The 21,060-nt window shown below is 36.3% G+C and overlaps 1 protein-coding gene and 1 long non-coding RNA gene across 2 annotated transcripts in view; one reads left to right on the forward strand and one right to left on the reverse strand.

Annotated features, from left to right (window-relative positions):
* LOC103276047 (protein NipSnap homolog 3A) overlaps positions 1-7,596 on the reverse strand; it is a 9,706-nt gene extending 2,110 nt beyond the window's left edge. Inside the window, exons 1-4 of the mRNA XM_008073466.2 lie at positions 7,420-7,596; positions 4,578-4,788; positions 2,758-2,913; positions 1,185-1,334 (exon numbers count right to left, since the gene is read on the reverse strand). Coding sequence (XP_008071657.1) covers positions 1,185-1,334; positions 2,758-2,913; positions 4,578-4,788; positions 7,420-7,479 — 577 coding nt within the window. The 5' untranslated portion in view covers positions 7,480-7,596. The remainder of the gene's footprint in view (positions 1-1,184; positions 1,335-2,757; positions 2,914-4,577; positions 4,789-7,419) is intronic.
* Positions 7,597-11,588: 3,992 nt separating this feature from the next.
* LOC110594520 lies at positions 11,589-20,050 on the forward strand. Its single transcript, XR_002481292.1, has 4 exons — positions 11,589-11,629; positions 12,387-12,425; positions 19,462-19,600; positions 19,975-20,050. It is a non-coding gene; the product is annotated as an uncharacterized LOC110594520 (long non-coding RNA).
* Positions 20,051-21,060: the final 1,010 nt, after the last annotated feature.

Below are 21,060 nucleotides of genomic sequence, written 5' to 3' on the forward strand. Positions count from 1 at the left end.
CCCGGTCCCCATTATTATTTTAATCTACATGTTCTTTAGTATATATTTAGTAGCCACGTGTGTGTCTGCCTTTGTACAATTTTTTTTTTCTTTAGGCTTCTGAATTTTATGTATGGTGATTTGAGGCTTGTAGAAAGTTTGAATCTTTGTACAATAAAATCACTTTGCATTATAAAAAAAACACTTGATTTTTCTTCCTTCATAGTTTTTTTATTTGCCTTTTGCTTAGAAATATAGTCCTAATCCATATTATTCAATATTTTATTTTAGTAATTCTACAAATTACATTTTTTCATTGAAATCTACAATTTATTTTGATCTTATTTTAGCATATGGTGTGAGATAGGTATCTAATAATATACAATAACTTCTCCTTCATGTATTTTTCTGACTTGAATATATATCTATTTTTGTATTTTCTTATATTACTAGAAGTTAAACTTCTGTGTAAAGATCAGGAGCTCAGCCTTGGGTATACTAGGTATCAGATGTCCATTGGATATGAAATGGGGATGATAAGAAGGCAATTGAATATTATGAGTCTTTCAAATATTTATTAGGTATTCTTAGTCATTTATCCTTTCAGAAAAACTTTACAAATGTTCCTCAGAATTTGTCACAAAAAATTTTGAAATTCTGATTGTAATATCTTTCAACTTCTTAAAAGTTAAATATCCCAAATATGGGCTTTATTAAATAAATTTATAAATATATATGTATACTAATATATATACACATATACACTATATATATAAAACCACAGTAAGAAATGAATAAATTTTGTGGGGGGGCTTTAAGATTTAATATATATATTACTTTTTTACTTGGAAACACTCTATCTGCCCCAAGTAATGTTATTTTAAAAAATCAATGAAAGTACAGCCAGAGGAAAGAAAGATGATGATAGTAACAGATTATTTCATGAGCTTCCTTTAGTTTTTAGAATTTAGTCATTTTGATTTGTCAGGGAAAACAGCAGTTTAGCATTTGAGAAAGGCTGTATAAGGTGTTAAAATTATAAATTAATAAGATGTAAACAGGTTTGTCGACCTTTAAAATGACAAAAGATTAAATATCAATAAATAATAAAATGCACTCTATAATTAGAGAGACAAAACGACCACAGGAACTTATTAGGTCACTAATATACATCGCAATTTCATATAAGAATTGGATAACTGTACCTCTGTTGAGTGCTCCATATTCCGTGTGGAACACTCCAACTAGTTTTGTGTAGCCTACATTGACATGGGTATGAACTGCCCTTTTAAATGCATCACCCCACAGAGCTGGCCCACCAGGTTTCATCTGAAAAGTGGCCAGTTCATAGACTCCTAGAATAGGGAAAAAAATAATTTTTCAGAAAACATTCAAGTAATTTCTAATCATGTTTGTCAGTGGATGGCTAATCTACATATACAAATTTGGAGGATCACACATGAATACACTCTATGTAAACTTATTTATTGTATTTGCATTCTTTTTGTTTTTTATGTTTAGAGAGTCTTTGCCAATATTTAAGAGTGAGTTGTTAAGCTTAATCTACAAACGACAAAGAAAAAGGACTAAAATCTATATATAAGCTATTATTTAAAATATTTTTAAACTATAAAATTTGTCATAAAAACAGATATTGGCAATTTGTAATAAAATAGGATTTCTGAACTGCTCAAGCCAATGCTTGTAGAAAATAAATAAAATAATTTTCCAATCTCCTATATTTTCATTCTTCTCTTCAACTTCCACTACTTTTTCTATGTATAATTTCTCCTTGTAAGTTTCCATTTCTAACAGGAACAGTAAATCAAACAGTAGAACTGAAGTGGTATCTGAGTTTTGGAGGAAAAAAGAAACAAACTTAAGTAAATAGTTTTATTTCTCCTAAATATCTAGGTAAATATTTGAAAAGTATTTTATGCTCTGGACAGAAGTACAGGGCTGGTGGAGAGAAAGAAACTAGGGGATAAGTAAATTTGGGAGGTAAGGGAAAAACATGCAAAAGTTACCCAGAACCATGAACACAGAGGAAGAGAACCAAAATCTGGTACTGTCTGAGGAGTGAACTATTTTATTTAGATAGTGATGACCTGAGGAGACATCTAAATGGATAAATATCCAAATAAGACTTTTAAACTATTTTGTATTTTCTTTTCTAAAATATACTACAAAGTTGGGAATATGGGGGAAACAAAATACAATTTAAATTAGCTTATGCTTTTCTAATTTGACCTTTGATTAAAACTCGATTGGGGTAATAGTTTAAGTGAGCAAGAAGTGAAATCAGCAAGAAGACAAATCTTAAAGAAGTATTTTTAAACTGAGAAATAAGAAAGAAGACATAAAAGTTAGACTACAGTAATACAGCTTGGCAGTTTCAGTTAATTCATTACCCCAACAGTCAATTTTATAAGCAAAAATATACTTAATGATTTAAGATTAGTTAAAACTTGTGGAGAATACTTTTCTGTTTAAAAGTTTACATGACAACTTTTCAAATTTTATTTACCATGGCAACTTTTTCTAGAACACAGCTAAGCTTACAAATCTATAGGGTTGCAATATGGGAAAAAATACCTCGTTATTTAATGCTTTTTGTCTAAGAATCAATTTTACCAGTTTATTTTTACCTCATCAATCACTATGTTCCTATATAAAACAAAGGACAATTTTTTTCCAGTGAAACTTTAGTTTTTAATTGCATAAGTCTTTAATATTTTATTCATCAAAACTCAAAGTAACTAAGAAGAAAGGACTTACCTTCTTTTGGAGGCTTATCTAATTTGCACCATGGTACCAGATAAGTAATCTCACTTTCTTGTTTATCAATGAGAGCCAAATTTGGAGTGAGAAATTGTTGCCATTCTTTATCATTGGCCAAAGCCTTCCGAACTTTAGTTCGGTGAGCAAAATTATCTACAGAAAGAAAAGAATTAAGAAAAATTTAAAAATTCAATTTAAAGCCACCTATACTTTACTGGATTTCATTCAAATTAGCAAATGTTCATCGATGCCATATAGAAACCCTGTGTTATTTATGCCTTAGGAGATTCAAAAATAAAAGATGTGACACCTGCCCTCAAGTTGCTTGTGGTCTAAAAGAGGAGTAGAAATGCAAACAACTTATTGTAATATCATATAATAGGCTTTATAGGCTCTACCACACAGTAGGCAGTTGTATGGATTAGGTAAATTACTGAATCTTTCTGTGCTTCAGTTTCTGTGAAATTGAGATAATACATTTACTACCAGGGTTGTTGTGAAAATTAAGTGACCAATACATGAAAGAAGCTTAGAAAAGTGTTTGGCACGTAGTTAGTCCTCAATATATGTGGACTATTATTATTAATTTAATTAAGACATTTATGTGACTGATAGTGCTAGTTTAGAGAAAGACTGGTTTTCTTAGGTGGAGATGGTAGTGGGTGGTGAGGTCAAGGTACAACGTGAATCAAATTTAGCATAAGTGAAGTTACAATGTAGTTTTAAATTCTCTTCTGTTTTGAACAAATAGCTTTCAAAGAAACAATGTTGATTCTCTTACAGTCACTCATTCTTTTCTCCCCAGCACTTATTTCTTTTCTTTTTAAGTTACCTAAGCAAGTATATATATTTACTAACATATAGATCCAGTACTATATTAACTGTTAGGACTTCATATGTCTAATGGAAAGGGTTTTATATGGTTTACACTTGGGATAAGGAAAAACACCTATCTGACAACTTAAGTGAGATATATCAGGACTTTATTAGTTTTTTAAACCGTCTGTAATTCAACTTGCACCACATCAAAAGAAAAAATTGTATGGGGCTTGTTCTATTACAATGGAACATTGTAATTCCACTAAATGGAATTATTAAAAATTCTTTGGGTAGCAATAGGTCCTGATACATGTGGACACTAGAGTAACAAGCATTCTGGAGATTCTTGTAAACTTGTATTCCTTTCTCTACTAAACCAGGGACAGGTCAGCCTCCATATGGGAAGAATTCTCTCAAATTCCTTTACCTCCCCAGAGTAGTATAACACTGAATTTCTTAAAACTCTGGGGTACAGTAGGAAACAAAAGTAGTCTCTAAACATAACTGAATTATTATATCTCAGAATTGAGTGGGGCTAAAAGTTAACCATCATCTCCTATAAACCTGCATTTTCATAAAGTCCCTAAATGGTTGAATTATTTCTGCTAAAATGCTGATTTCCAGTCCTAGCATCAATAATAAAAAAAAAAGATATTTCTTTCCTTTTGTGATCTTAACCAACTTGGACTTTTACAATCACTGCTTTAAATGTTTCACAGACTATACAACACACCATTCTAAAGTTTTCTGAGAAAGTTTAGTTTATAATTTTATGATTGACATATTAGAGTATACACTTTTCCATTTATAATAACATAAGAGTTCAAACAAGGAGTTGTTAAAGGATAATCACATAATTTATTTTTTTTTGGTATTGCCTTTTAAAAGTTTTACTTAACCTGTATGTATCTATAGTAATATAGATCCAAGAACTATCTCTCATGTAACATCTAACAGAATGAAAATCTGTACTGAATGCTTAACTGAAAAATTCATACCATACTTCCAAATATGAAACACTTTATTCATTCTGCCTCCAAATTCTACACTCCAGTATCCAATCAATTCAGAGTGAGCTGTCCGAAGATGAATGTTTTTCTTAAAATTTTCCAGGAATTCATTCATCTTTGAGGGTTTAAGGTAGTAGGTACGGAATTCATAGAATGTTCCATCACATTGTCGGGGGCCTGTGGCAAAAGGTGAGAACACCTGAAGAAAGATAAGGCAAATTTAAATATTTTGGGGAAGGAAGGATTTATGTTACAGCCAAATCTGAATCTGGAAACAAGAGACATTAGTAGACACATAATCAGTGTTTATACTTCTGTTGTCAACTCTATTTGTTTACACAGAGATGTCAATAAAGATAACCTCTTAAACATGCTAAATATACACTGTTTCCTTTACCCACTTTTTCATGAGATGTTGCTCATAAGAAGGCACCAAGGTCTTAATGATACTCCTTTACCCAACAACTATCTTTAGGATTCTAATAACTTTACAAAATGTTTTTCCTTATTTAAGCAATAGTCCTTCTTTAGTCAACAGCATGTGTGATAGAATTATGCATATTAAACAATCTTATAAAAGATGCATGTGTTTTGGCAGGCATAATGAAAAAATGTTTACTAGTAGAAAACTTTTTAGAGTTCTTAAAAAAGTGGAAATGCTATCCAGGTTGAAGTGTTTCCTAAATTCAATGAAGTAAACCACTGGTCAAAAATAGGACTGGGATGTGGCTAATGCAATAAAAAGCTATGACGTACACAATTGTGTTGTAAAACAGTGGTAGGCTGTATGAATGCTAAAAAGAGGAAAATTCAGAGTCAGAATTTTCTGAGTCATTATTGCTTTTGAATTACAGATGCAATGTGATGGGCATTTAATGCATCCAGATGTACCAGGTTGTTGGAACTATCCCTTAAGAACTGTTAGTCCCTTTTGTAGTAATCACATGTTTGCTATAAATTTCAGATTAGTGTTCCATTTGAACTTTCAGTAAGAAATGGCTTGCCAGAAATTATCCTGTGGTCATGATATGCACATAAACACTTATATGGCATTCTAATTTTTAAATCCATCTTATGTATGTTTGGTTAGCATGTGCCCATTTTCTGAAGCTGATTACACCAGAATAACGTATTAAAACAGTTTTGGTTCCTACAAAGTTAGGGCTTCTCATGACTAGCTGGTATGTTTAACAAAAGCAGTAGGCTCTGCTTGTGATATATATATACACACACACATATATACATATATATAATATACATATGAACTCACATATGTATACATATATAGATATTTGTATATATATTTATTTTAGAACATAGTTCATGTATTTTACTTGTGTATAGTAACACTTAATGATAATCATCTATCAAGTTAATTACATTCATGTCTGAGTTATAGTCTTATTGCCCAAATAACTAGGCTTTCCATAAAAAAAAGTACAGCTACCCCTGTCTTTCGTGAACATACTTTCTGTGCTTTTTAACCAAACTCTAGTAACAAAATGGTAGTAGAATAAACAACTGCCTACTATCCAGAGTTTAAAAAATATACATAAGAAAATGGGCCAACAGGGCATTTATAACAATTGACTTTCAGGCTGATACCAGGAATTTGGATTTAGAGAATGAACTATTTGGTCAAACACACACATTTTTATTATTTTTAGCAGAATTAAAATAGAGCAGGGAACCAGCAGTAACAGAGGTGTGGATAGATGGGTGGCAGGAGGCTGAGGAAATTTTTTACAAAGATGACTTTAACTGCGAGGGCAGAAGTCATGAGTGATCATGCTCCCCTGTCCCCAAGTTAGGACTCATACTTGCCACAACGATTTCTAATTCACTAATAAGAGAACAGCTCATAGAAATGTAAAAAGTCAAAATTCAGAAAAAAAAAAAACGCTGTAAGAAAATAATTTTTGGCCCTGTCCCACTAGGGAGAATCATAAGGATATAAAGACTGCATAACCAATCCTGGGTGCATGGGCATTAATGGTCCTTCCTTAGGGCTCCCCACCAAGTCTGTCTCTAGAATAGGTTTACCCCCTTCCTATCTTTCCCCTTGAGAAAGGAGTCTAGTGCTAAATATCCACAGGAGAAGAAACCTCTGGATTAGATTCACAGAATAGGTCAATGCCTGACAGTTAATACTGAACAACGAACTCCATTTTGTACATTCCTTGTCTATGGTTAAAATAATTTCTCATCTTCGTGTTTGCTACGAGGCGCTGGACTCTGGCTTGGGGATGGATCGCAAAGAACTTGGCTGATGGGACAGGTTCAGCCCACGGGGTCCCTGGGCCTTCTCTCCAAGGTTCTCCACACAATGCTCTCAAGTCGTGCATTTCATTTGAAAGGGGGAGGCCTGCTCAGGTGAAGAGGCTGGCGGGCCTGCCCTGCTTCGACCTGAAGTCTAGAGAGGGCGGTGGCTTGTAAAACCGCAGATCGCCAGGCGACCCCGTGGGTTGTCCGGAGCCACAGGTGCGACGATGCTGACAGGCAGCTGCCGTCGCTTCAGAGGTGTCCTAAGGCTGCCCATCACACAGGCCAGAAAAGCTCTCTGTCTTCGGTTGCCCGCGAGTCGATCGGGAGGTGACCCCGGCGAGCGGGTCTCCTGGGTAGCACCCTCCCTCTCCCGCGCGCCGGGCACCGCGGCCTGAGGCTCCCGGGGCCGCAGTAGAAGCTCGGCGGCCGTGGCGCCGGCGCGGAGCTCCAGGACTGGGCACGCGAGGCGAGGGCGCATGCGCGGGGCCCCCAAGTTCCCGGATGCGCCCCGCCTCCCCACTTCCCCTGCAGCCCTGAGGCTCGGGCGCACCCCGGCTGCTAGTACCTGAGGCGCGAGCATCCGCGCAGCCAGCGCCCTGGTCAGGCCGCTCCTGAGGACGAGCATGGCGAGGCTTCAGCAATCAGAAGGGCCGCCACCCGTGTCCTTTTTGAGACTTCTCTTAGGGCTTCCGGACTGGAAAGAAGAAGCGATCGCACAATTGGGGGACACCGTCTGGGGCGGGGCCAGCTCCGCCCCGGGCCTGGGAGGCGCGGCTGATCCGGCCTGTCCGCGTGGCGTGTGTCTCTCCAGCGCTGACCTCTGTTTTCTCAAAGGTTCTTGGCCCAGACGTCAGAGGTGGAGTGGGACTGGCCGAGTGCTGAGATGCGCCCTGTCCCGCCTCTCTGGGCCACCACCTCATTCGCTGCAAAGCGCCGTGCACAGATGCGTGACTGTGCGGGGATGGCGCGGTGGTCCACGGAGAAAGGCTGGGCGTGTGGGCGCGCGCGCGTCAGGCTTTGTATGTGACAACTGGAGGTTGTTGCCGGGATCAAGTTTTATAAGGTGTGGCAGACATAACTAGAGCAGCGAGCCTTCACTTTTCCGCACTGTGTCCTCCGTCTCCACTGTCATCCCAGTGTGATCTTGGGAGGCTCCTAAGAAAAATATTTTCCATGGACTCAGAGGAGTGGCAGCACCCAACCTTATAGGAAAAACGTAAAACTTAAACATACATAATTTGAAACTAGTCGTTCAGTAAGTCTTTCGAAAGCAAAAAAGCGAAACTTTGATGTAGCCCTCCCAATCCTGGAGTATTGGTTCTCCTTCCATACCTTTCACATTTCAAGGTGTTTCTTTCGTATTTTAAAATAATAGGCATTTTCTGCTATTTCTTGATATTTTTCAGTTATGGATGGTGTCTACTGACTTCCTTCTGTGGCAGGTGAGGTTTTATTTCTACACACCTTTCCCCCAAAATTCACTTTCCCACGTCTAATAATGCTTACATTAAAATAATTGTTTAATTGATTCTGTTGTTACTTTACATTGATCTCTGTTATTTAATGTTACATTTTTCTTGCTAGTAGTTTATCATTACACACATCCATGTACTATTTCTTACATTATTAGGACTGGAATTATTACACTTGTGCTTGCATCAGTTGTGCCTTTTGAATAATCTATTCAGAGGAAGGTATGTTTTTAACGTTAGTAATTAGTGGGTATGCCTCCTTTTTTGCAGAAGAGAGGCATTCATTTGTAATCATGCAAGACTAAGGAAATCATCATTTGGGTCAGGGCTGGATCTGTATGATTAAATTTATTTTATTAGGCTTTTATCACCTGGAATTAGCAATCTATTTACTCATTCAAGTAATATTAACTAAATTCTTTCTATGTTCCAGGCACCTTTCCAGAAACTGGTGTACAGAACTGAACAAAAGACCAAGGTCTTGCTTGTCCTCTTTGAACTTCCTGGTAGGAGGAAACAGATACACAAATAAAGAGTAATATTGGGATTAATAAATAATAGAAGAAAAATACAATAAGGTATAAAGAATAGAAAGTGCTGGTGGGAAGTACCACAGGATGCTAGCTGTTGACTGGATGATAAAGATTTAGGGCTCTTCATACTACTCTCTCCAAATACACTTCCCTTACTTGCATCTACTGATGTTTACATTAAAAATAATTTATTTTGGAGTGAGACCAAAAAACGTTAAAAGTTTTATGATCATTTTATTTTTTTATAAGTGAATTGTTCTAGTTGACAGGTGACACTTCCATACATAGTCAATTATGAACCTGGGCTTCTTCTACCCTGTGGCCTTGCCATCCCTTAGAATCTCATTATTAACTGAATGCATCCTGCAGAAAGACAGAGGGAAATTACAAGAGGAATTTCAAAGAGGAAAATACAAATAGTGAAGAGCAACATTCATGGCTACAACTTAGAGATGGATAAACATTGTTAAGTGCTAATTAGTGCCCAAGATACTTCCTATTCATTTCCCCCCCTCACAGGCTTTAATTAATCTCAAAATATAGTGAGTTAAGCCTTATCTTCATTTTATAACTGAGAAATGTAAAGTTTGGAGAAAGAATTTTCCCAGGTTCTTTGCTGCAAAGTGGCACAGTCAGAGTTTGAAGCCAGGTTGTAAAATGAGTTCCGTTTGCTATTTCTTTTTAAATGATATGTGATCATTGAGGTAGTTTTAGTTTTGTAATGGAAAATAGCTTTCAACAGAATTTATTTGTTTCCTTGATTGGGAATACTGTATTTGTTTATTTTATTTTTTTTAGATTCAAGGTGTATATGTGCAGGTTTGTTACGTAGATATTTTGCATGATTGTGAGGTTTGGGCTGCTATTGAGCCCATCACCCAGGTTGTGGGCATGGTACCCTATGGATGATTTTTCAACCCCTACCCTCTTTCCATCCTCCCCCTTTTAGGAGTCCCCAGTGTCTGTTGTTCCCATCCTTATACCTGTGTGTATTCAGTGGTTAGTTACCACTTATAAGTAAGAACATGTAGTATTCAGTTTTCTGTTTCTGTGATAATTCAATTAGTGATGTGTTTCTTCTGTGGTTAGTTCCCACTTATACGTGAGAACATGCGTATCCAGTTTTCTGTTTCTGTGATAATTCAATTAGAATGATGGTCTCCAGCTGCATCTGTGCTGCTGCAAAGGATGTGATTTTGTTCATTTTTATGACTGCATAATATTCCATAGTGTATGCGTACCACTTTTTTTGATTCAGTCCACTGTTGATGGGTACTTAGGTTGGTTCCATATTTTTGCTGTTGTGAATAGTGCTGCGATAAACATATGAGTGCAAATGTCCTTTTGGTAAAGTGACTTATGCTTCTTTTGGGTATATGTCCAGTAGTGGGGTTGCTGGATTGAATGGTAGATCTATTGTTAGTTCTTTGCGAAATCTCCCATCTACTCTCCACAGGGGCTGAACCAGCTTACATTTCCACCAACAACATATGAGCATTCATTTTTCTTTGCAACCTTGCCAACATCTGTTGTTTTTGGCTTGTTAATAACAGCCATTCTGACGGGTGTGATATGGTATCTCACTGTGATTTTGATTTGCATTTCTCTGATGATTAATGATGTTGAATGTTCTTTCATATGTTTGTTAGCCACTTGTATGCCTTCCTTTCAAAGATGTCTGTTCATGTCCTTTGCCCAATTTTTATTGAAGTTATATTTCTTCTGTCAATTCATTTGAGTTTTTCAAAGATTCTGTTTTTTTTTTTTTAATTTTTAATTTTAAAGATGTGGGGTACAATTCAGGGTTAGGTATACAAATGTTCATTATGTAAGTACCCTTGTTGATGAGGTATGCCTCCCCCTCCCCTGGCAGTTTCCCACGACTGCCAATTCTTTTCTTATTGTATTATGATACTTGTTCAGGGTTCACTTATGAGTGAGAACATGTGGTACTCAGTTCTTTGTTTCTGTGGTAAATCACTCTTGGATGCATGGTTTGCAAATATTTTCTCTCATTCTGTAGGCTATTTATGCTGTTGATGGTTGCTTTTTCTGTGCAGAAGATCTTTAGTTTGATTAGGTCCCACTTGTCAATTTTGGTTTTTGCTATTTTTGCTTTTGATGTCTTGGTCATGAATTTATTGCTTGGGTCAGTGTCCAGAAGAGTATCTCCTAGGCTTTCTTCTAGGGTTTTTATAGTTTGGACCTTTCATTTAAGTAATTAATCCATCTTGAGTTAATTTTCATATATGATGAGAGAAAGGGGTCCAGTTTCATTCTTCTGCATATAGTTAGCCAGTTTTCCCAGCACTATTTGATAAATAGGGTGGACTTTCTCCAGTGTTTGTTTTTGTTAACTTTGTCAAAGATGAGATGATTGTAAGGTAGTGGCTTTATTTTTCTATTCCATTGGTCTGTGTGCCTATTTCTGTACCAGTACTTTGCTATTTTGATTACTGTAGACTTACAGTAAAGTTTGCAGTCTGACCAAGTAATAGTTTTCTATGGCTATCTTTTTTTTATATTCCTAAACTGCCTGGAAATTATTTAGTATAAGCATTTTAAAAATTATTGTTGCATATCCTGAACAGAATTCTGACAATCCTTCCAAAGGATAGGTATTTCTTTCTTTTTCTTTTTTTTTTTAGGGTCAGAGTTCCACTCTGTCATCCAGGCTGAAGTGTGGTAGCATGCTCACGACCACCCCACGTTGATCCACCGGGCTCAGGTGATCCTTCCATCTCAGCCTTCCAAGTAGCTGGAACTACAGGTTTGCACTACCATGCCTGGCTAATTTTTTGATTTATTGTAGAGATGAGGTCTTTGCCAAGTTGCCTGGGCTGGTCTTGAACCCATGGACTCAGGCAGTTCTCTCATCTCGGCCTCCCAAAGTGCTGGAATTACAGGCTTGAGCCACCACGCCCAACCAGGATAGCTGTTTCAAAGCTAGAAAAATCAATACTAAATACTTGATTATTAAAGTTGGCTAGTATGTTATAGAATAACTGGGTAGTTATTTTAGTTTGGACAGACAGATATCAAAAATATATACAAGGTATCTGTACACTTGAAAGAAGAATAATAAGGTGAATGCCTGTGCCCCTGCCACCAGGCTTAAGAAATAGAATATTGCCAGTAACTCAGAAGATCAATGCATGTTTCTTCCTGGTCACATTCTCTTGCTTACCACACTCTCTCACAACTTCCCTGAGTAATCATGATCCCAAATTTTGTGTTATCATACTGATTTTCATTAAAATTTAACTATATTTATATACAAATCTAAACAATATATTCCTTTGATTTGCTTATTTTGTATTTCTAAAACAATGGAATCGGACTATTTTTATTATTTTGTTACATGGTTGTTAGCTTTAACTGTAGGCTTTTGAAAATCACCAGCATTAATGCAGTTGGAGTAATTAATTTACTTTTCAGTTCTATGCTATTTCATTATATGAAAATACCATGAATTTTTTTTGTCCGTTTGGCTATTATGAACAAACCTAGTTTAATTTCTTTTTCAGATGTCTCCTGGTTCTACCAGAAGAATTTCTCAAGTCCAGGTATTACTGAATTTTTTTAAATCATAGAACCCTTTGGAAATCTTGTGAGTCTGTGGATCCCAAATATTTTTAAATTTATAACAAATACATAGGGTTACAAAGAAAAAAATGCAAAGGAAAAAAACTGCACTAGAATCATCAAAATAGAAAAAAGTTGAACTAGTATAATAAAAACATTAAATAAAAATTTTCAAAAAGAAATAGCCATGCTTCTTTAAAAGGAAACTGAATAACAATATCTAATATTGAGTATAAGGATATAATTTTGAAGTAGTGATGAGTATGGAAGAAATTTTGATGCATTTTTAACGATTGAAAATGGACTTGACAACATGATTTTTATTACAAAGTCATATCCTGCTGATAATATTGTTTGTTGTCTACCTTTATAATCAAAAGATATATTTAATCTCAGACATCGGTGGTAATAAAGATATAACCTTTACCCATCCAAATTATCAGACCTTCTGAATTTTATCTATAGATTCCTTTGAGCTCTATGTACTGGAGGTTACAAGCCACCAAGCATATAGTCAGGAGTAGAATTGCTGGGTCATAAGTTATGCACATATTCATGTTATAAAATATTGCCCAAATTTTATAAATTTATATTCTCAATAGCAGTGTATAAAATTTTTCCGACAATAATTTTTTGTTATTGTTCATCTGGTCTGATGAGTGTGAAGATGCATTTTTACACCTCATATAAACAAATAGGTATCAGTTGAAGGGTGATGGCAAGTATATAAGGTAGGCAAAGGGGACATTCTACTTGTTGGTTTTCCTGTTTGGTTTTTCCCAAAGGTCAGGCTCATGCAAACGTGCAGAAGAAACCAGGAGAGTAGATCCAATGCTGGCCCAACTGAGTAGGAAGGCAGTAGCTCCACGTGTAAACTCTAGATGCTTATATTCTTATACTACATTTCCGAGTACTTTCTTTTTATTCTGCTATATTCTGTAGCCTCTAGATGGTGGCAAAGACTAGCTTTTCCTTCATTAGAGGTCAAGCAATGTGTGTGTGTGTGTCCGTTTTTGAGTTCTTGTAATTTAAGCTAGAAATGCTTAGAATGGAATTAACTTACAGGTTTTTTTGTGTGTGTGATACTGGATTATATATTAGAGAAAAATATTTAGGAAATCTAAATTACTGTCATGTTTGTGGGTTGCTTTATTATAATAATTATTAATACGATACAAATTATGGTAATACAAAATAAAAATAAATTTTTATTTAATTTTTCTTAAAAGGAGACTTTATCAACAGATATTTGTTAAGCATCTTTTGTGTGTTGAACATTGAATTAAATGCTTTAGGGAAGGGGAAAAAAAACACTGCATTTTTTTTTTTTTTTTTTTTTAACCCTTGTCCTCTATGACCTCCTGCCCTGTCCCTCCAGGCATGGGCTGGTGGTGGGTGGGGCTCACTGCTTTGGGCAAGCCCAGCCATGTAATCCAGCCCAGATCTGGATGCGGGCCAGCAGCTCCTGGCTCTACTCCCAGACTGTTGTCCTGGAAAGCAACAGGCTCTGCACATGCCCGGAGCCCAGCTCCCTCTGATGCAACTCTTCTAAATGGACACTCAGGTTCAGGTTCCACTCAGCATGTTGGTGGTGTGGTGATTGGGATGCAGCAATGGGGACCCCTGGCTGGTATCCACACCAGCCCCTGAACACTTCCCCAACCCTGTCCAGAAAGGCCCGCAAACCCTACTAAAGACTTCATGCTGCCTACCCTGGTGCCACTCCAGGAGACAGGGAAGCTCTTGGGCAACATACTAGCGCAAGAAAAAGGCTGGAAAGGACTGCCCCAAGGGGAGCCAGGCGGGAGGTGCTGCACCAGGCCCCCAGACTTTGCATACTCAGAAGACATAGCCTCGGGCCCAGTTTTCTCTCTTCTTTCATGGCTTTGGAACCAGTGAGGAGTGAGGCCATGACAATCTTGGGGACCTGCAGCAGGACTTCTTCTGCTGGTGGTGATACCAAGAGTGTCCCAGATCTGCCTCGGTCTGGCTGAGAATTTTAAGACAGGTGGAGGCTGTGTAGGCTACTGGGGAGAGACAGGAGAACTGCTTAAAGGAGAACTTAAGAGTTAAAGATTTAAGATTGCGGTAATTTTTATGAGCACTGTGCTCATTCTATACTCTGTCCCAACACTATCCTGGCTCTCCAGGAGGGGGTTGAGCTGTGGGTAAAAGGGCTGCTGGCACCATCAGAGCAGGAGCCCTGAGACGCCAGCAAAACAGGGAAGCCTGTTTTGGCATTTCTATACCAAGCTCTTTGCTACTAGCTTTCAAAGACTTATGAATAGCTAAATATTTACTAAATAGTAGGAATAGTAGGAATTTATTTAAAAATAGTAAATAGTAAATAGCGAAATAGTAGGAATTTATTTAAAAATTTTCTATTAATAAAGTGTTTTTATTACAAAAACACATAAACGTATGTTATGTATATTATATCCTTTTAGATATAATAATTATCTTTCTATTTTTCATTGGAAAATGAATCTTAGTGCCAATGACATTTTGAAACCTGTTATCACCTGGGTGCAGTGACTCACACCTGAAATCCTGTGCTTTGGGAGGCTGAGGGAAGAGAATCACTTAAGGCCTGTAGTCCTAGGTACTTGGGAGCCTGAAGATAGAAGGGTCACTTGAGCCCAGGGATTTGAGGCTGTGGTGAGCTATGATTGTACCACTGCACTTCAGCCTGGGTGACAGAATGATATCCTTTCTCTAAAAGTAATAATAATAAATTAAAACCTGTCATCAATAAATCTAATTATTTCCTAAAATAATTTTCAAGTCTATTGCTTTGAATAATCCCTGTGTCTCACAACTGGAGTTGAGGAAAAATTTTATGGGAAAAGTATTCCTGGACCTTTGTTTTAGATTTTTCTTATTAAATATGGCTGTTTTCCCCTCATGTATAAGTTGAGACACATTCTAGCATTAAAACCTTTATTTGTACATATATTTTTCATGAAATTCCTCTTCCTAATGAGTACCCATTTTTCAATGCTCTACAATGTATTGCTCTTTACTTCTACAAGTTGTCCCTGATACCCACTAGCTGGGTGATTAATTCACTTTCTAATCTGATTTAGCATTACTTGGCCTTCATTGATTGCTTTTATAGAATCTTTACATTTTTTATATTTTATTTATTCTCATTATTATATCAAGAGCTGTAGCATTAATGTAAGGGGCATGTAGTCTGTATCCAACCGAGAGGGGCCCATTGTCTTTTTTTCCCTTTGCTAGGTGGGGCAGGATACTGCCTGGGATTTTGCCACACATTCTTTATGATCTAAATTCAAATGTACCACTGTCTCTTTTGAAAGTTGACAGGCCTAGTTTATGGGAAATCAGAACTGCTCAGATTAAAATTTCCTCTGAAAAACATTCAAAGTTATCTTTTCAAGATAGCTTAATAATGCTATTAGCCTTCATATCTAAAATCCTTTTTTCCTTATGTTAATACTTTGAGTATTAAAAAATACCATTCCTGTCAGGCATGGTGACTCAGGCCTGTAATCCCAGAACTTTGGCATGCTAAGGCAAGAGAATCACTTGAGACCAGGAGTTGGAGGCCAACCTGGGCAACATAGCGAGATGCCCATATCTAATACACACACACACACATACACACACACAAAATACAGTTCCCAATATTTCTACTCCATCGGAGTCATCTAAAGCTTCCACTTAACACAAAATAAAATAAAAAGTTAATAAAAGTCATAACTTTAGAGACTGTCTCAGTATAATTCCCATTTCACAGTATTTTTCATTAAAAGACAATGGTCCTGAGCTTTTGTTTCTTAGAAGGAGACAATGTTTGTCAATCAATCATGTACTAGAGTCTTGTTTATGATTACCTGTTTAATGAGAGCTGGACTCTCATTTGATTGGTTAATACTCATACCTACTTATCTGCCCTTCTCATTTTTTGGATGTTTTAATAAACATTTACCTAACATTCTCATATCATGTATTCAATTCTTATCCCTTTTTCTCTCAGGGCATGTCAGTAATACTTATTTTACAGGCGAGAGATCATAAGATTTCATGATGTCTGGTATTTCTTAGATGGTGTCTTGTAGTATATCTTTTACTCCACCTTTTCTTACTCTCTCATTTTATTTTGTAAAGCTGATGTTTACATTTTACAAACTAAAACAGAAAACAGCAAACAAGAAACTTAAAGAAGTTAAGTGGCTTGCCAAAGATAATAAAGTAGTTTAGAGCTGGTTCATTCATTTTAATTGCTCTCTTACAATCCAGTGTTTAGGTAGGTGTACTCTAACTTAGTTATCATTTCCCCTATTGACTGTTCAGTGTTCCTATATGTTTATTTTATAAGTAATGCTTCAGTGAACAACTTTGTAGATTTGTCTTTAGGTGGATACTTATAAGTGGAATTAATGAGCCAACTTCATACTTTTCTGCTCATAGTGTCCATTCATATATCCATGGGCAGTGAATGAGATTTATTCTTCCTGCACATTCTTTCAATTCTTGTAAGTCTTTTTTATATTTGTATATCTTATGGATGAAATGTTTCATTGATTTAATTTACATTTCTCTGATGTCTTGTGATTGAGCATATTTTCATAAGCCTAGGGGCTTGAGTTTTATAGGCCATGCTGTTTTTTGTTGTTGTTGAAGTTTCTGTTTATATCCTTTGCTCAATTTTCTGTTTTGTTGTTCATCTTTTTCATATTGATTTGAGTGCCTTTTAAAAAAAAAATTTAGGTATAGTCTCTTGCTGTGTTTCCCAGACTGAATGTGAACTCCTGGGCTCAAGCTATCCTCCCGCTTCAGCCTACTGAGTAGCTGTGACTACAGGCAGGCACCCCCTATAGCCAGGCAGACCTGTCTTGATTTGAATGCTTTTTTTTTCTTTTTTAATAATTCTAGGCTAATCTTTTTTGGCAGTATGTGTTACTGATACATTCTTCCACTTATGGCTATTATTTAAATTTTCTTAACGGTATATTTTGCCACATAGATGTTTCTAAATTTAAATTACTAAACTTTTATGTTTTGTGCTTTTTTTGTTCCTGTTGCCTTATTTAAGGTATACTTTCTTTATCCCTGTGCATGAGGATGTTCTTTTATACTTTCTTCTATATGTTTTCCAGTGTTACTTTTGCCCTTTAGGTGTTTAATCTGTCTCAAATTTATTTTGGCCACCGTGTGAGGTATAAGTTTGATTTGATCTTTTTTCAATGTTAATAGCCCATTATCAAAGCACAATTTATTAAATAGCTCATCCATTCCCTACTGATTTGCAATACCATCTTAAATCAAATACCATTCATCTGAGATATAAACTGTCACATATCCCCAGGCTATTTTTTGATTCTCTAGTCTATTTCACTGATATATTTATCTCTACATGTACCAATATTAAGCAATCTGAATTGCTATAGTTTTATTATCCATTTTGACATTTGGTACAGTAAATATGCATTTAATATGCTAATATTATCTTGGATATTTTTGGTCTTTGATATTCAATATGAATTTTGGGATAAACTTGAGAAATTAAAAAAATTAATAGTATTTTGATCAAAATTATCTTAAATTTATAGAGAAATTTGAGATGAATTAGCATATTTTTACTTGAATTTCCTAACGTGAACAAAATTTAGCTTCCAAATCTGTGGAAGGTTTTTCCCATGCATTTTAATGAAGATTTATACTTTCCTTCAAAAATTCCTTGTGCATTTTTTATTCATGGGCATTTTTTATTTTTATTGTTGCTGTGAGGTCATCTTTAAAATACCTTCCTAAATTAGTTGTTTCTGCTATGAAAAATACTATTGAGTTTTGTATATTGATCTTGTACTTGACAGTTTTACTAGAACCTTTTATTAAAGTTAAATTTTTTTTTTTTTTTTTTTTTGAGTTGGAGTCTCACTCTGTCACCCAGACTGGAGTGCAGTGGCCGCTCCCGGCCACCGCAGTCTCGACTTGCTGTGCTCTGGCGATCCTTCCCCCTCAACCTTCCAAGAAGTTTAATTTTTTAATATAATTTTTTCTGACTTTCTACATAGACAATCTAATTCCAGGCAATAATGATGATTTTGTTCTCCCCTTTAAATCTTTATACCTCCTCTTCCTCCTTTCTTCCCTCCTGCCCCTCTTCCTTCTTTCCTTTCTTCCTATCTTCCCATTTTCCTCTTTCCTTTCCTTTCTTTTTTTTCCCCTCTCTTCCTTTATCTCTCCTTTCCCCTTTTTTTCTTTTCTTTTCTTTTTTTTTTGAGTTGGAGTCTCACCCTGTTGCCCAGGCTGGAGTGCCATGGCACACTCATGGCCACCCCAGCATCGCCCTGCTGGTCTCAGATGATCCTTCCGCTTCAGCCTTCCAAGTAGCTAGAACTACAGGCACGTGCTACTACGGCCAGCTAATTTTTAAAAAAAAATTTATTGTAGAGACAAGGTCTCGCCAAGTTGCCCAGGTGGGTCTCGAATCCTTGGGCTCAGGCAATTCACTTGCCTCAGCCTCCTAAAGTGCTGAGATTACAGGCTAAACCACCAAGTCTGGCTTTTCTTTCTTTATTGTGCTGTGTAGGACCTCTGTGCAATGTTAAATGTAAGAGGTGAAAAAGTCATCCTTATCTTGTTTTTTAATGTCAAGGGGATTTGTTAGTTATAAGTTTTTGATAAATATCCCTTATTGGGTTAAAATATTTAATATTTTAACTAAGTTATTTATTTTTTTAAAATTATGAGTGCCTATTGAATTTTATCAATAGGCACTCATAATTTTTATTGAAAACTATTTTTGCTTTTACTGAAATGGTCATTTTTTATCCTTTAATTGACATTATAGTGAATTACATTAAAATATTTTCTAATGTTACAACTTCCTTGCATCCTTGGAATAAACTCTACTTGAATGTTAGGTTTTACTATGTTGCACATTACTAGACTTTGTTAGTATTTTATTTAGTATTTTTTTGGTCTATGTTTATTGGCTCATAAGTTTTTGTTTCTTATTCTATCCTTGTTTGGTTTTTGTTTCAGGACTATACCAGAATTATGAAAAGAGTTGAGGAAGCTTCTCACCGTCTTTTAAAATAGTTTATGAATCAATCTATATACATAGGGATTACCTGTTCTAGGAAAATGTATTAGAAGGATCCAAGGAAATTATTTGGACCTGGTAAATTTTTTTAAAAATTTACTATTTTTTTTCATAAAACATATACCCAGTAGTGCATATATCTAATACTAGCATAAAACATATACAAATAGTATAAAATTTACAGTCTTAACTATTTTTAGTGTATAATTCAGTGGTATTACATATAATCATAATGTGCACCCATCTCTATTACTTTTTTATCTCATAAAACTGAAACTATGCACTTGTTAAACAATAACCTCTTATTCCCCCTCCCTCCAGCTTCCAGTAACTATCATTCCACTTTTTGTCCCTGTAATTTTGATGACTTTATCTTCTTTATATTATTGGAATCTACAGTATTTATCTTATTTGTGACTGACTTATTTTTTATTAATTTTATTTTATTATAGAGATGTGGGGTACAAGTAAGGATTAACTGTACAAATAGACTGCATGCAGTGAAGTTTGGACCTCCAACTGGCCCTCACTCTCGCTGGTATAGGACCAGGTACCCTTTGTGTGGTTACATGCCTCCCTCCAGACCACACCTAGCAGTGGCCAGTGATTGCTGATCCCTCCCTTGTGCTAATGTGATTAGTGTTCACATCCCACTTGTGAATGAGAACATGTGGTATTCAGTTCTTTGTTTCTGTGATAGATCACTAAGAATAGTGGTCTCTAACTTCATCCAATTTGCTGCAAAGTCCATGATTTTGTTCTTCTTTATGGTTGCACAATACTTCATTGTGTATATGTTCCATATTTTCTTTATCCTGTCCACTTGCAGTGGGCAGTAGGGTTGGTTCTGTGTTTTTGCTCCTGTGAATAGTGCAGCAATAAATATGTGTGTGCAAGTGTCTTTCTTTTTTTTTTTTTGAGTTGGAGTCTCACTCTGTCGCCCAGACTAGAGTGCAGTGGCCGCTCCTGGCCACTGCAGCCTTGACCTGCTGGGCTCCGGCAATCCTTCCGCCTCAGCCTTCCGAGAAGCAGGAATTACAGGCATGCGCTACCATGCCCAGCTAATTTTTTGATTTATTGTAGAGATGAGGTCTTGCCGCCCAGGTGGGTCTCGAACCTGCGGACTCAGGCAATCCACTCACCTCAGCCTCCCAAAGCGCGGGATTACAGGCTGAGCCACCAAGCCCGGCTGCAAGTGTCTTTCTTATAGACTGATTTATTTTCCTCCAGCTATATTCCCAGGAGAGAGATTGCTGGATCATATATAAGGTCAATTTTTAGTTCTTTTAGGAATCGCCACACTGCTTTCCATAGAGGCTGAACTAGCTTGCACTCCCACCAACAGGGTAGAAGCATTCCCTTTTCTCTGTACCCTTGGCAGCTTCTTTTATTTTATTTTATTTTTTTATTTATTAATGAGGGCCATCCTTGCTGGAGTTAGGTGGTATCTCATTGTAGTTTTGATTTGCATTTCTCTGTTGATTAGTGAGGCTGAGCATTTTTTCATGTATCTGATGTGTACTTTTATGTCTCCTTTT

Source organism: Carlito syrichta, unplaced genomic scaffold (genome assembly GCF_000164805.1).
Source record: "Carlito syrichta isolate Samal-C Ts95f unplaced genomic scaffold, Tarsius_syrichta-2.0.1 Scaffold315851, whole genome shotgun sequence".
NCBI classification, from domain to species: Eukaryota; Metazoa; Chordata; class Mammalia; order Primates; family Tarsiidae; genus Carlito; species Carlito syrichta.